The following is a 13,957-nucleotide window of genomic DNA, read 5'->3' as shown; positions in this document are numbered from 1 at the left end:
TGTTGCGGAAAACACCAATTCATGGATTCTCCGAGCCAATTCAGCTAAAAAATTTTATAGATGGGTTGAGGCCATAGTCCAAGCAGTTATTGGATGCTTCTGCTGGAGGGAAAATTAAATTGAAGACCCCTGAAGAAGCTATGGAACTGATAGAAAATATGGCTGCTAGTGATCATGCTATTTTACGTGATCAGGCTTATATGCCTACAAAGAGAAGTCTACTGGAGCTTTCCTCACAAGATGCACTGTTAGCGCAGAATAAGATGCTAGCTAAGCAGCTAGAGTCCTTGACGAAAACACTTAGCAAGCTGCAAACTCAATTGCAAGCAACTCAACCTTCACATTCAGTAGTTCTGCAGGTTGGAGGTTGTAGCATATGTGGAGGAGCTCATGAATCTGATTGTTGTATATCTCTTAATGAAGCTGCAAAGGAGGTGAATTATATGAGGAATCAGCACAGACCAGGATTTAATGCAGGTGGATTTGCAGGTTACTAGCAAGTTTCCAATTTTAATCATAATCAAGGGCAGTGGAGGTCTCATCCTGGAAACCAATTCAATAAAGACCAAGGAGGACCATCCAACAGGCCTTAAAATCAAGGGCCTAGCCTTTATGAGAGAACAATCAAGCTGAAGGAGACTTTGGTTCAGTTCATGCAAGTTGCAATGTCAAATCACATGAGCACAAAGTCTACTATAAATAATTTGGAAATTCAAGTAGGATAGCTGGCTAAGCAGATAGCCGATAATTCTTCTAGAAGCTTTAGGGCTAATACTGAAAACAATCCCAAAGAAGAATGCAAAGCTGTCATGACCTGAGGCAAGAAGGCAATTATGGTGGAAGATGAAAGAGGGAATAATGATGAGCAAGAGCTAGTAGCTGAAGAAGAAAAATATCAGTTGAGAGAAAAAAATAAATGATGAAGAAAAGAAAGAAAAAGAAGAAAAAAATGAAGAAAAGAAAGAAAAAGAGGAAGAAAAGAAGACAAAGAATGAGTTGGCTAGAGAAAAGAAGAAAGAGGTTGTTTCATGCTCAGGGAAGGAAGCACCATATCCTCTGGTACCGTCCAAGAAAGACAAGGAATGACACTTGGCTCGTTTCCTTGACATCTTCAAGAAATTGGAGATAATTATCCCCTTCGAAGAAGCCTTACAACAAATGTCATTCTATTCAAAGTTTTTGAAAGATCTGCTGACCAAAAAGAGTAGATATATCCTTAGAGATAATATCATAGTGGAAGGAAATTGCAGTGTTGTTATCCAAAGAATCCTTCCACCTAAGCATAAGGATCCAGGGAGTGTTACAATCCTTTGCTCTATTGGTCCAGTGTCAGTTGGTAAAGCCCTCATTGACTTAGGGGCCAACATAAATTTGATGCCTCTCTCCATGTGCAGGAGGATTAGAGAGCTAGAAATTATGCCAAAAAGAATGACACATTGCAGTTGGCAGATCGTTCTATTACAAGGCCTTATGGCATGATAGAAGATGTTCTAGTCAGGGTGCAGCAATTTACCTTCCCTGCGGACTTTGTTGTCATTGATAGTGAAAAGGATGCGGAAATCCCACTGATTTTGGGTCGTTCCTTCATGCTAACTGCCAATTGTGTAGTGGATATGAGGAACAGTAACCTGGAAATGGGTATAGATGATTAGAAGATCACATTCAAATTGTTTGATGCAGCAAAGCACTCACTTGATCGAGATACCTACTCCAAGATGAATGAAGTTGAGAATGAGATGGTTCTGATGGCTAGAGCCAAGCTTGCTTTAGACCGTTAAGGTAATATGTGTCAAGCTAGTGACGTTAAAGAAGCATTTACTAGGAGGCAACCCAACTCTTTTCCTTTATTTTCTTACTCATTGCATATAGTTAGGTTTTAACTTGTTTGTGATTGCTAAAGTAAGTCATCAACATGCTTTGTATGATACATGGAGGGTTGTTTAAGCTTCTCTGAAGCTATGGATGAAGAATAACTTAGAAAATTTTTCAATCATCCACTCGCTCAGGACGCCCTGTGCCCTAAGCGAATTAGTCTTCATGCGCTGAGCGAGTCATCACTCGCGCTAAGCGCGTCAACCTCTACCCATTGGCTGAAGGGTCCTCGCTAAGCGAGACCACTGCGCTAAGCCCAAAAACCTCCCTAGAATTGCATTTATTGGAATTGTGCTAAGCGAGTCATCTTGTTATACGCGCAACTTAGTCTTGCTAAGCGCATATGTGCGCTAAGCACAATTATCTCTCTGCCTGGACCTTAATGTTAATTGGGCTCAATGGGTCATACCCGCTAAGCCCAATTCCTTCTCGGGTATGGAATTGCGCTAAGCGAGACCATCTCACCAAGCATGACCCCATTACTGCATCTTGAGGCATTTAATTCGTTAAGCTGGCCACATCCCGCTTAGTGAAAGTTGTAAACCAATCAGAACTGCAGAACTCGTTACACGCGCATATGTGCGCCTAGCCCAAATCCTTCTTGGGTTTTCAAATTTTTGAATTGGGCTAAGCGAGCCTGCCCCGCTAAGCGCGTGAATTTAAAATCTGAAAATTCAAACATCACTAAGTGTTCGCTTAACGAGTCACTCGCGCTAAGCGAGACAGTCGAAACTGCCAAAAATAAGCATTATTGCCTTAGGCAGTTACTTTTTGTGCTAAACTCATAACTCTTTTCCTCATCATTGGTATTTTTGCTTGCATTTGCACTGTGCATCCTGTTTTCCTTCTTCTTTTGCTCTCATCTTCACTCACTTCTCTATAATCCAAGTAAGTACCCATTTCTTTGTTTTAATTTCAGTTTAAACCCTAGGATAGAAGCCATGTTGTGGTGGTCTTTGTAATTAGGATTTTGTGTTGATGATTGTTGTTGATTGCTTAGTTGTTAGATAGCATGTTATTAGGGGTTTAATTTCGCATGTAATGTAGGTTGTTTTGATGTATTTTGCTTAGGTTTCTGAGGCTTGATAGTGCCTGATAAAAGGGGCTTCGAAGCCCCATTATTTTCTAGAAATTTTGATGTACTCGCTAAGCGAGTTCATCAATTTTAGATGAATTTCTGGGTTTTCTAATGAACTTGCTAAGCCGGCCTTGTCCCACTAAGTGTGTTCATCATTTTTGTTTGAATTTATGTTTTTCTGTATAACTCGCTAAGCCACTGCACTTAGGCTTAGCGAATGTTTAAATTTCCAGTTTTTAACTATTGAGTTCGTATGAACTCGCTAAGCCGACATGTCGCGCAAAGAGATATAGTTTACCTAGGTTAGAGTTTATGAGGCTTTTGGTATTCTATTGGTGGCTAAACGAGTCAGTCTCGCTAAGCCACCATGCCTCTTTAGGTGCGCTAAGCGAGTTTGCCTCGCTAAGCGCCCAATTTATTTTTCTGTTTTATTTTCTTGCTTTCAATTTTGAATAAAACCTGTCTAATTTCAATTCCTGTGATTCTTTTGATGCAGATGACCTCTAGGAAGAGGAAAGCTACTGCCTCTAGACCCTAGGAGACCTATGATACCACCAGATTCATTTCCAAGGGCGCCTGGGAAAGATATGACTAGAACATTCACTCCCGAAGCATTCTTCCAGAGAGGAACGTCATATCATACATTTTCGAGTATGATGAGTTCTGCCAGGAGCTTGAGAGGCGTAGTTGGCATAAAGCCTTGACCAGGCAACCTGATGGTCACATTGATGTGGCCCTGGTCAAGGAGTTCTACGCCAACCTCTATGATCCAAAGGATAAGTCCCTGCTACAAGTCAGAGTTTGGGGCAAGTTGATTAAGTTTGATGTTGGGTCTCTGAACACCTTCTTGGAGACCCCCATGGTTTTGGAGCCAGGGGAGAGGTACCTACACCAGGTTCTGCGGCACTCACCCAGATCCTCAGGAGCTTGCCTCCAAGCTCTGTATTCCAGGGTGCAATTTTGTTCTGAATGCTGAGGGAGCACCCTGGAAGCTCCTAAGGAAGGACCTCACCGCCCTCGCCCAGACCTGGAGTGTGTTATTATACTCCAACCTCACCCCCACCTCTCATACGTCCAATCTTAATATGGATAGGGCGAAGTTGGTATATGGATTAGTTATGAAGATGGATATGAACTTGGACTCTCTCATCTCAGGCCAAATCTCGCAGATGGCCCAGTCCAACTCTTCCAGGCTTGGATTTCCGACGCTTATCACTTCCTTATGCATCGCTTGGGGAGTTGTTCCAGATTCTTTGACTTTCGAGTCCTTGAGCCTTGCCATTAATTTAGCATACATCCGAAAGAATTGCTAGAACTTGGATGATCCCACGATCACATTTCCGGGGACCCGCAAGACTCGGGCTCGAGGACCTGAGGCTTCTTCTTCTGCTCCAACTCCAGCTCCAGCTCCACCAGCTTTCCTTCCTGCACCACCAGCACCCTTTGGCACCTCCGCTCAAAGCATAAACGTCGTGGTGCCAATGCTACAGAGCCTTCACCATGGCTTATGCCTGGTGATGCAGAGTATTCATGATCTAGCTCAACATCGACCCATCATCATCATGGAGGAGTTTATGGCCCAGGTGGCCTGGCCAGGAGTCCAGCCTTCTCCTTTGGGGGGAGGTGAGGCTCCTACAGCCCAGGAGTCACAACCAAAGGTTGATCCAGAGCCGGAGGCATCACCAGAGGTCAAGGCCACTCCTAAGGAGACACCGAAGGACACTCATGCTGCCACACCCGCCGAGTACACAGATTATGTTACAGATATGGCGGCGGTGCAGAGCACTTAGGATCCCTGGCCCACTCCAGCACCAGAGACATCTTTTCCGGCCCAAGATGCCCCCTACATACCTCAGGATGAGCCCACACCGGCACAAGATGACTGAAGACAGGGCTTCATTTATTTTTCTGCTATTCATATATAGTTTTTACATTCCAGTTTTAGTTTAGTTTATTTACTCATTTAGCAAATTTTACAGTTTTTAAAATAGTTTACATTTATATATGCAATGGATTTTTTTGGTTTGAAATTTTTGTGCTTGTGGCTTGATCACTCATTTGTATGTATAGTTAGAATTTTTAGCATTGGGAAGTGTTTTAAAACCTTAGAACTTGATAGAGCAAGCTAGAAAAATGTATGTCTAGGAATGGAGTGCAATGATTTAGTCTTTATTATGTTGTAATCTTAATGCAACTCATTTAAACTAATTTTGTTGAGGGATCAAGGGCGAGATTTAAATAGAGTTAGGCCTATTCACTCGAGGGATCTTGGTTTGGGTAATTTCTTAGCATAAGAACACTAAAACAACGTTAAATAGAGAAAAACCTTTAGCAACATCAAAGTAAGTTCAGTAGAATGACCCAATGTTTTTTACTTAACTGTTTTTACTCCTCAACTTCTAGACATTTTAGTTTGTAGTTAATTAGATTTTCATATAAAAACCCCATTTAATATTTACTTGCTTTAAACAAATGTTTGCTCATAGAACATATATTCTCTGAATGAAACAAGTTTCCTGTAATTCGATACTCGACTCTCATCGTTTTATATTACTTGTACGACTCAGTACACTTGCTGATTAGCATCGCAGAAGAGCGAACAATAACAAAATGTTTGTTGATTTTTACTTGTAATAATAGGTTACAACCAATGAATATATATTAATAAAATAATGAGTAAATTAAATTATCATTCTTATATTTATGACTTATTACCCATTGTCTCCCTTAAAATCTATTAGTTTCACCTCCCCTGACCTAAAGGTTGTTTGGCTAAATTTTAGTTAAATATAATTGAAAGGTTAAGCTAGCAACTTAAGGGTAAGTAACAAAGTAGCATATTTATCAATTAAAAATCCTAATAAAACTTTACATTGAATTTTACACTACCACACATGTAATTTTTAGTAACATTTTTTTGCCTAAAAACACTTAGTAAAAATGTTACTAAAAACTTTTGACAATATTTAAAAACTGTAATCAAATAAGAATAAATGTTATTAATATATTTTTGCGACATTTTATCAAATGTTGTGTATAACCTATGTCGTTAAAGGTTTTAGCGACATGGGTTATACACAAAATTTGATAAAATGTTGCGAAAACATATAAGAAATATTTATTTATATATTTGCAACATTTTTTAAATGATGTCAAAAAATTTTAGCAACATTTTTACTAAGTGTTAGACCAAAATGTATTGCTAAAGATTATATGTGCAGCAGTTTTAGGACAATAGCCTTTATAAAATCTTTTAGTAAGTTCCCCAGTGTATGAAAAATTAAATTCTATTTACTAGAAGTATTTAAAATTTTAAATCTTTTAGTAACAATGAAGCTAATATAAATATGTTACTTAAGTAAATAATTCATATTATACATATATTCTTCCATAAAAAAAATTATTTTGCTTATTTTATGATTAACAATAAAAATTTAATATAGAGTAGTGAATCTTAATTCAACATACCTTATATTAATTTGTTTTATACTAGAATGTATGACCCATGTCATGGATGGGTAAACATTTTCATTAATATTTTTATAAAATATTTTAAATATAATTTTTTTTATGTATTATGAATTATTTATAATTATTTTTTAATCATGAATTGTAATGTATAACATTTTTAATCATTATTTATTAATTATTATTGTCTATGATAGACTATAATCTTTAAAAAACAATAAATGAGAGAAATATTTTTTTCATTTGTACTTAGTTGGGAATAAAACAAAGTTCATTAATTTATCAAGGAGCAAATACAAAATTTACTAATTTAGTAGGGACTAAAATAAAATATCAAGGACCAAAAATAAAATTTTATTTTATTAGGACTCAATACAAAGTAAAAACTTAGTAAGGAGCAAACACAAAAATTGAGCATTTATTAGGGATAAAAAATATATTTAAGCCTATATTCTATTTGAGAATATTGAACTATTACTTAGTTTTATGTATAAATTTATGATTTTATTGACAAATTATTTTAAGATTATTTTCAATTGTGAACCAATATTTTGTGTTGTTCGGAGCTTCCAATTAATAGTGTAAATTTTTACATATTTTAATGATTTATATTTGTAATATTGGATGATTATCTTTATATTGTTGTTTATTTATGACATATGCTTGGATAAATCGATGTTATTTTTGTTTGTTTTTATTATTATGTGTGGATGCTTTTAATGTTATGTTTGAATTATTTAAGAGTAAATTTTCAATTTACTTATAAAAAATTTTAAATGTTAAATGACAAGTCATGACGGCTAAAAACAATCAGAAATTACTTCACTAAGGTACACCAACAATTTGCAATCACGACCCATTTTGTTCTCCCATGTGAAGCAATGAAAACCGATGAGCAAGGGCATGTTTTTTTTCCATCTTGCTTCGAGGAAGAAAAAGCCCTCAATTGATTTTTCAATTAGTTGAGCACATAGAGAGAAATAGAAGGAAAATAAAAGGAGAATGTTCACACAACGTTTTTGGGCATCAAAGTTTTTCATTTCTTTTGATTTTGAATGAAAATCTATGTTTAAGCATGTGTTTTTCTATTCTACACACGAGAAACAAAAGCCCTCAATCAACTTTGAAGATAATTAAATAATAAAGAAGAAATATATGGAAGGCAGGAGAAATTAGGGTTACAAATTGTAATTTAAAATTAAAAAGATCAAACACAAAGAAAAAGTTTATTAGGAAAAAAAACATAAAATTTAAATATTTATTAGGAATCATAAATATATATTTAACCTTTCAATATATATGTAAAAAAAATTATATGATGCTGGAAATTGTTTACTTAAGTATGCTTTTTATTTTTTCAGTTCTTATAAAATAAATAAGTTTCATTTTTGGTCCTTATAATTTTTTTTTCTTTATTAGTAACTTATAAGCTACTAAAATCTAAAATTACTTGTCAAACCTAGTCTTCCAATACCTGATTCTATGAGTAAGTTTTGCTCAACAATTCAATGCATTCAATTTTCAAGCTCGTGACTCAATACATTTGTGGTTTATCCTCATATATAGGTATCTCTTCAGGAAACACAATTTTTTCCTTGAGATGTTTAGAGACAGATTCGAAGCTCGTGACTCGATACATCTGAGATTTAGTCTCATGGTCCAATACAGGCATCCCTTTACTCGAGGCACATGATTCAATACTTAATCCAATATATTGAACCATATCAACCATGGGGCTCTTGATGCAAAAAGAACATGAAGAATGATCTCGACAGTTTATCCTTATAATCTTTATGCAATATCAAAATGATTACACTGAAAAAACTGAATGAATGAACAAACTTAGTCAACAAAATCTTACAAAATTGGAAGCATACTACAAGATAAGTCATTCTTTTCTTTCACAAAGACCTACGGGATATACACTTGCAAACAAATTTGGACGAGTTTTGCTTGGTCTAAAACCAATTCCAGAAATCTTCATTCCCATTTACTCCTGAGTTGATCATGGTGTTTGAAAGCATGGGTTAGTACTATGCTTCCGTCCAATGTTTTTAGTATAAAAGTCTCAACCAACACAAAACATCCAAATTTCTTCCACCCATTTGTGCCTTCAAATTCTTCCACTTTCTTAACTCTAATTTGCTTCTCTATTCCTCCATTCCACCCTACCCTTTCCTGCTCCCACTTCATTCTCTCAACTACTGCAGTGCTCAATCCCACACTACTCTTTTCTCCAACATTGTTGACACTATTAAACCACACAAAACCTTCAGCAATATCCATCTCATTAATCACTGCTTCCCAGCCAGCAATTACAACCACTTCCTTTTGAACCACAACATCCACATTCACAGTGTTTCCCATTCCATACTCATTCTCACATGAAAAGATTTGCTCCCATTTCTGCTCCAGTGTCATCTCATAAAACATTGACTTTCTCATTTCTTCCTTCAATGTTTTGTGAGTTCCCTCCTTGATAAACATGAAGGGGCAATACCATTTTCCCACAACAACACTATCTGAACTCTTTTTTGCTAAGGAGAATTGGAACTCTGGCTTGCTGGCACGGAGGGTTTCATTCACACCTGATGCTTCTCCTAGGCTAGAATCACTTGAAGTTGAAGCACTCACTTTCCACCTTGTACTCAAAAATCTTGGAGGGTATCCATCTGGGGCAACAGATTTAGCTGAAAAACCACTCCTGAAAGTAACTTTGCTTCTTCTAGGAAATATCTCAAACTCTTGATATGTGTCATTGATAACTATTGGATGTAGTGGTACATCAGATACAGCATTGTAGAAACAGAATGTGTCCAAATCTTCCCCCTTTGAGTTAATGTATGCCTCCCTGCAAAACCAAATGCAAACTACATCACTATAATCCTTTAAGTCTTAAAACTTGCCAAAAAGATTAATCATTAATGTGATTTACAAATCCATCCTATGGTGAGTCAGTGCAGAACAAATGATCTCTACATGATAACATAGTAATGAAAATACCTAATTTGTTGAATAAAATTTAAGCTTACCCTCTTTTTTTCCCACTGAGATTTATCACATAGTATTTGTTGGAAGACAAGGGCTGGTTAAGAACTGGAATGAAGGCAACATGGTGGTAGTGAGTGGTTCTATTCAGTGAAATGCCTGATCTATAGAACAACTCAAGGTTTAGATTTTGAGGGAAAGGCAACTCCTTCACTTCATGGAACTCTCCCAACCCAAAACAAGAGGTTGGCACCAAATCTTCATCTTGGATCACCAAAATACCAGAATTGGGGCCCTCAGGTGGAGGCAATGAGAGAGCATCTGCAGATTTCTTATACAGAGACAAAGGCCTAGTCACATACATCCTATGACACTATTCTTGCTTCTCTTCTTAATTCTTCTTCACTCACCAATATTCCTGTTCTGAATCTAAGAATAACTTGCTTAATGTGGATCTTGATGGATGTACATGCAGTCATGCACTTATATATATATATATATATATATATATATATATATATATATATATATATGACTATGTGAGTTGAAATTTGATTTTGATATGGTCAACTGTGACCAATTTTACTAAACGTGTATAAAATGGTGCCAACTGACCAAGGTTAGTGAAGAAAAATTAAATTTTCCAGCAAGCCAGAATAGTAGTCATATGTGGGGATTTTCAACATGTGAGCCCCACATGAAAACAAAATTGCCCCTTCCGGCTAGTGGGTTTGTGTTTTGTTTTTGAAAGGGTCCACTTTGGCAGCCTCGTTGGCTTTGTCTTTGTCTATTTGGACAGTTCAGCCTAAAAGGACGTAAAGGGTAGATTTGGGGATCTGAGTAGATTGGTGAGATTGAAGAGATTAGACCCGGCAATGGAAGAATAAAGAAATTGTTAATGTTAGGTATGGTTTGCAGGTGGATTTAGTATGTTCTGTTTAGAACCATGGTTGATGGTAGGATATAGAAAAAGACTTTGGTTTCGGAATACTTGTACCACTTGAAATTCTCTTACTCGCGTGATGCCAGTTGGACAACTTACGGGGTTATTTGAAATTTGTCATTGTATATAATCTGGGTTTTTTTTTTCTTACTGGATAAATAATCTGGGATTATTCTATAAAATTTGTGCATTTTTATATACCAAAAGTCCAAAATAATACCATATCCGACTAAGGATGGAATGTCGTTTAGTAAATTTTGTTTTTTATTAAATAAAAAACCCATCAATTATACATTAGTAAAATTGATTGTAGGATTTTTTTTTTTTTACTTTTAAAGTGAGTAAAATTATTTGGTTAGTAAAATTGATTGTAGGATTTTATTTTTTTTTACTTTTAAAGTGAGTAAAATTATTTGGTGTGTAATTGTATATAATAAGATCCACATTTTTTGAAAATAAATACATTTATACTTCACAAATAATAATTTTATTATTCAAATAAAATTATTTTTTTCTAAATTATTTTTTAGGAAAACCAATGCTAATAACACCTTATTTGATATATTTTTTTCTCAAAAATATATTCTATTTCTATGTTGTTAACTAAAATTTATTAGAAATCACAAAATTATAGAATACCAATATTATGAATATCATTTCTAAATACAAGATTTTTTACATTAGCTTTTTAATAAATTCTTTTGGTACAATTTTTGGACCAATTCCACTCAAATTTAAAATATACGGACGGGATGGTAGTTTGTTTTAATTGAATTTATTTTTGTTAAATTTTGACAGAAGTACATTCAATTGAAAAATATAAATGTTGTGTACAAGAAAGTGTTGGGAATCATACAAAAATATGTGTGCTTTAAATTTGAACATATTACGTAACCAAGCTGATCTCATAAGTAAACAAAATTAGCTATTATACCTTCACAAGATGTGTCCTTATATTAGTTCCATTTGTACAAAAAGATTAGTAAAGTTGCAGCAAGGATATGGACGAGTCAAAAGATAGAATCCCCCACATCTCAGTTTCCTGGCCCTTTCTTTCTTTCTTTCAATAATGCAAGTGAGCAACGTTTAAAGCAAGTCGTTGCCACAGTAATGGGTCTCACCTCTTGTGACGGGTTAAATAAATTAAATTAATAAATGCAATCGAAATTTTATATCATATTGATAGGTGATAGCAACGGGTCAAGTGTCAAATTTGGCAACCACTTTTGTTGTAGAGCTTGCAATCATGTGTCTATTACCCTATTACATAAACTTTTCTACATTGGAAAATTTGTGACACCCCGGATTGGTTTTTGGCTCATTCTTTTACTATTAATAAGGTTTATTATTTCATGATTGAGAGGCACTTTCCTCTTTGCTTCCTCTTCCCTAACGTTTGATGATAATAGAAACATTTTGAGAAGGCATGCAGTTTCCAAGAAGTATGAAGTTTCCTCATTTACTGAAAAAACATTAGTACACAAGAAAGATAATGGCTAATGACCAAACTAGAGACAATTTAAACCACAGACTATGACTCTTCTACCCTAATGAAGCTACCCAGGAAGATGGTTTCTTTTTTGCATATGTATTTGATTTGATGATGCTACTATCACTACTATATCATGCTTTGAACATAAAGTCTTCATCTCTTTTCCTTGAGCTTCCCCAATTTGAATGGTATCTGAAAATCCACCTCCAACCCTTCATGCTTTTCCTTCCCCTCTTGATTCCTCTGTCATTCACAGTGATTCTACATGACCCTCCATTGGTTAAAACTCCATCTCCTACCAACCCTCCATAAGAACCTCCACCGCCATCATGTGGCATGAAATTCCCACCTCTGAAAGAAGAGAAGGTATCACCCCCCATGTTGTTGCTCATTTTTGCAGCAGAAAACTCATGCTTTGATTCTGATGAGTAATCAAGCTTCAAGTCAATGAAGCTAGACTCATCCATGCCTTTGAAATCACTCTCTCTGAGTGAAAACACACGCCTATTTACCCCACCATAGAATCCACCACCATCACCAACACCATCCATTAGTCCACCACCCTTTTTCACACCACCCTTGAGATCACTTCCACTTTCATAATTATTGTTATCAAACAAGAAATCCCTCCTCTCTACTCCATCAAAACCACTCCTTCTTGGCTCAGCTTCACTGTATCCACTTCTCCTCCCAGATTCCAACATATTAACCCCAGAACTCCTAGCTGCAGAAATTGAGCTTCTAGCACCTGACAACACTGAATCACCACCATCCTCAGATCCAAATATCCCTCCACCCCTGAAGCTGCATAGTGACCTTGACCTAGACACACCCCCTTGATGATCCACCATCCACATCTCATTGTTTCTCTCATCAAACCCAACAACACTTCTCCCACAACCCTTCTCTTTTTTCTTCCTAAAAAGCTTCCCAATCTTCCAAAACCCACCACCACCACCATGATGATGCCTCTTGATCTCAACACAGCTGCTGCTACTCCTCCTCAGCCCCAGAACCTCATCCTCCTCCTCCTCCTTATTGGCCTTATTGTGATTCAAATGCTGAAGAACCACTGGGGTACTCTCATTGTTCTTCTCATTCTCAATGAGGAATGAGACCCTCCCAACACCCCCCACCTCAACAGTGCATGAGTTGCGATGGGAAGAGACCATCTCATCAGAGCAAGAACACGAAGAAAGCCTTTGCTCCCCACAATCAGAACACACAAGCTTGACCAAACGGTCCTTGAGACAGTAAGCACATATTCCAACAGAAGAAGAAGAAGGGTGTTTCTTACATGGGAGTTCAGAGGTGGAGTAGTAGTAGCAATCCATGTCATTGGTGTAAGCCTGATCTTCCACACCTTTGTTTCTCTCCCTCATGGCTTCTTCAAGACGGAGGTGCCTCAAGTGTAAAGTGAAAAATATGGCAAGGGGTTTGGTTTAGTTTAGTTTAGCTCTATGAAAGAAAGAGAAAGGAAAAAGAAAAGAAAGAAAGAAAAGGGACACCAAATAATACTTGGCTTGTAGAAGCAGCTTCCTCTACGAAGCTATGAGTAAAAAGTAGAGAATTCTGAATGTGAGTGAATGAATGAATGAATAAAGAGAGAGAGAGAGAGGAAGCACAAGGCGTTTCCTTTACGTTTTCTTTGCAGGAAAAAACAGTGATAGGAAGGAAGAGAAAGAAAAAAAAAGGAGTGATGCAAGAAATGAAAAGAAAAAGAAATAATAAAGCACTAGCTCCTGCAGGCATTATTATGTAGGGAAGAGACTGAAACAGCAAAATTGAGTGAACAAGTGAACAAACTCTTTTCAATTTCCATCACTTTGCATGCATTGCATATGTTGATAAAATGTGTGTGTGAGTGAGCACATCAAACACTATATCTCCATTCCCCACCGTACCACTTTGAATTGCCACTTCAAAGACCCTCCTTAACCAAATTTTTTAAAAAAAGTGAATACGAATCATCTGGTCTTGAGAACCCATCAATCTTTCATATGAACTGTCAACAACATTTTTTCCCTAAGGAGTTTTTCTTTTTTCTTTTTTTTTTCTCTTTTCCCTTGACTTTTGCATGCCATTGTTGGTATTGAGGTTTGACAATAAATCCTAT

At 36.3% G+C, this 13,957-nt stretch overlaps 2 protein-coding genes across 2 annotated transcripts; both read right to left on the bottom strand.

Annotated features, from left to right (window-relative positions):
* Positions 1–7,909: 7,909 nt before the first annotated feature.
* Positions 7,910–9,884, bottom strand: LOC114388305. Its single transcript, XM_028348725.1, has 2 exons — positions 9,451–9,884; positions 7,910–9,269 (listed from the first exon to the last, which is right to left on the bottom strand). Exons 1-2 carry the CDS (start codon positions 9,768–9,770, stop codon positions 8,399–8,401), a joined length of 1,191 nt encoding a protein of 396 aa, XP_028204526.1. The 5' UTR covers positions 9,771–9,884; the 3' UTR covers positions 7,910–8,398.
* Positions 9,885–11,972: 2,088 nt separating this feature from the next.
* On the bottom strand, positions 11,973–13,223 carry LOC114372878. The gene has a single exon (XM_028330438.1). The coding sequence runs from the start codon at positions 13,221–13,223 to the stop codon at positions 11,973–11,975; it is 1,251 nt and encodes a 416-aa protein (XP_028186239.1).
* Between the last annotated feature and the right edge of the window lie 734 nt (positions 13,224–13,957).

Source organism: Glycine soja, chromosome 2, assembly GCF_004193775.1.
Source record: "Glycine soja cultivar W05 chromosome 2, ASM419377v2, whole genome shotgun sequence".
Lineage (NCBI taxonomy): Eukaryota > Viridiplantae > Streptophyta > Magnoliopsida > Fabales > Fabaceae > Glycine > Glycine soja.
Note: the sequence above shows the minus strand (reverse complement) of the source record. Positions and strands in the feature narration are given on the sequence as shown.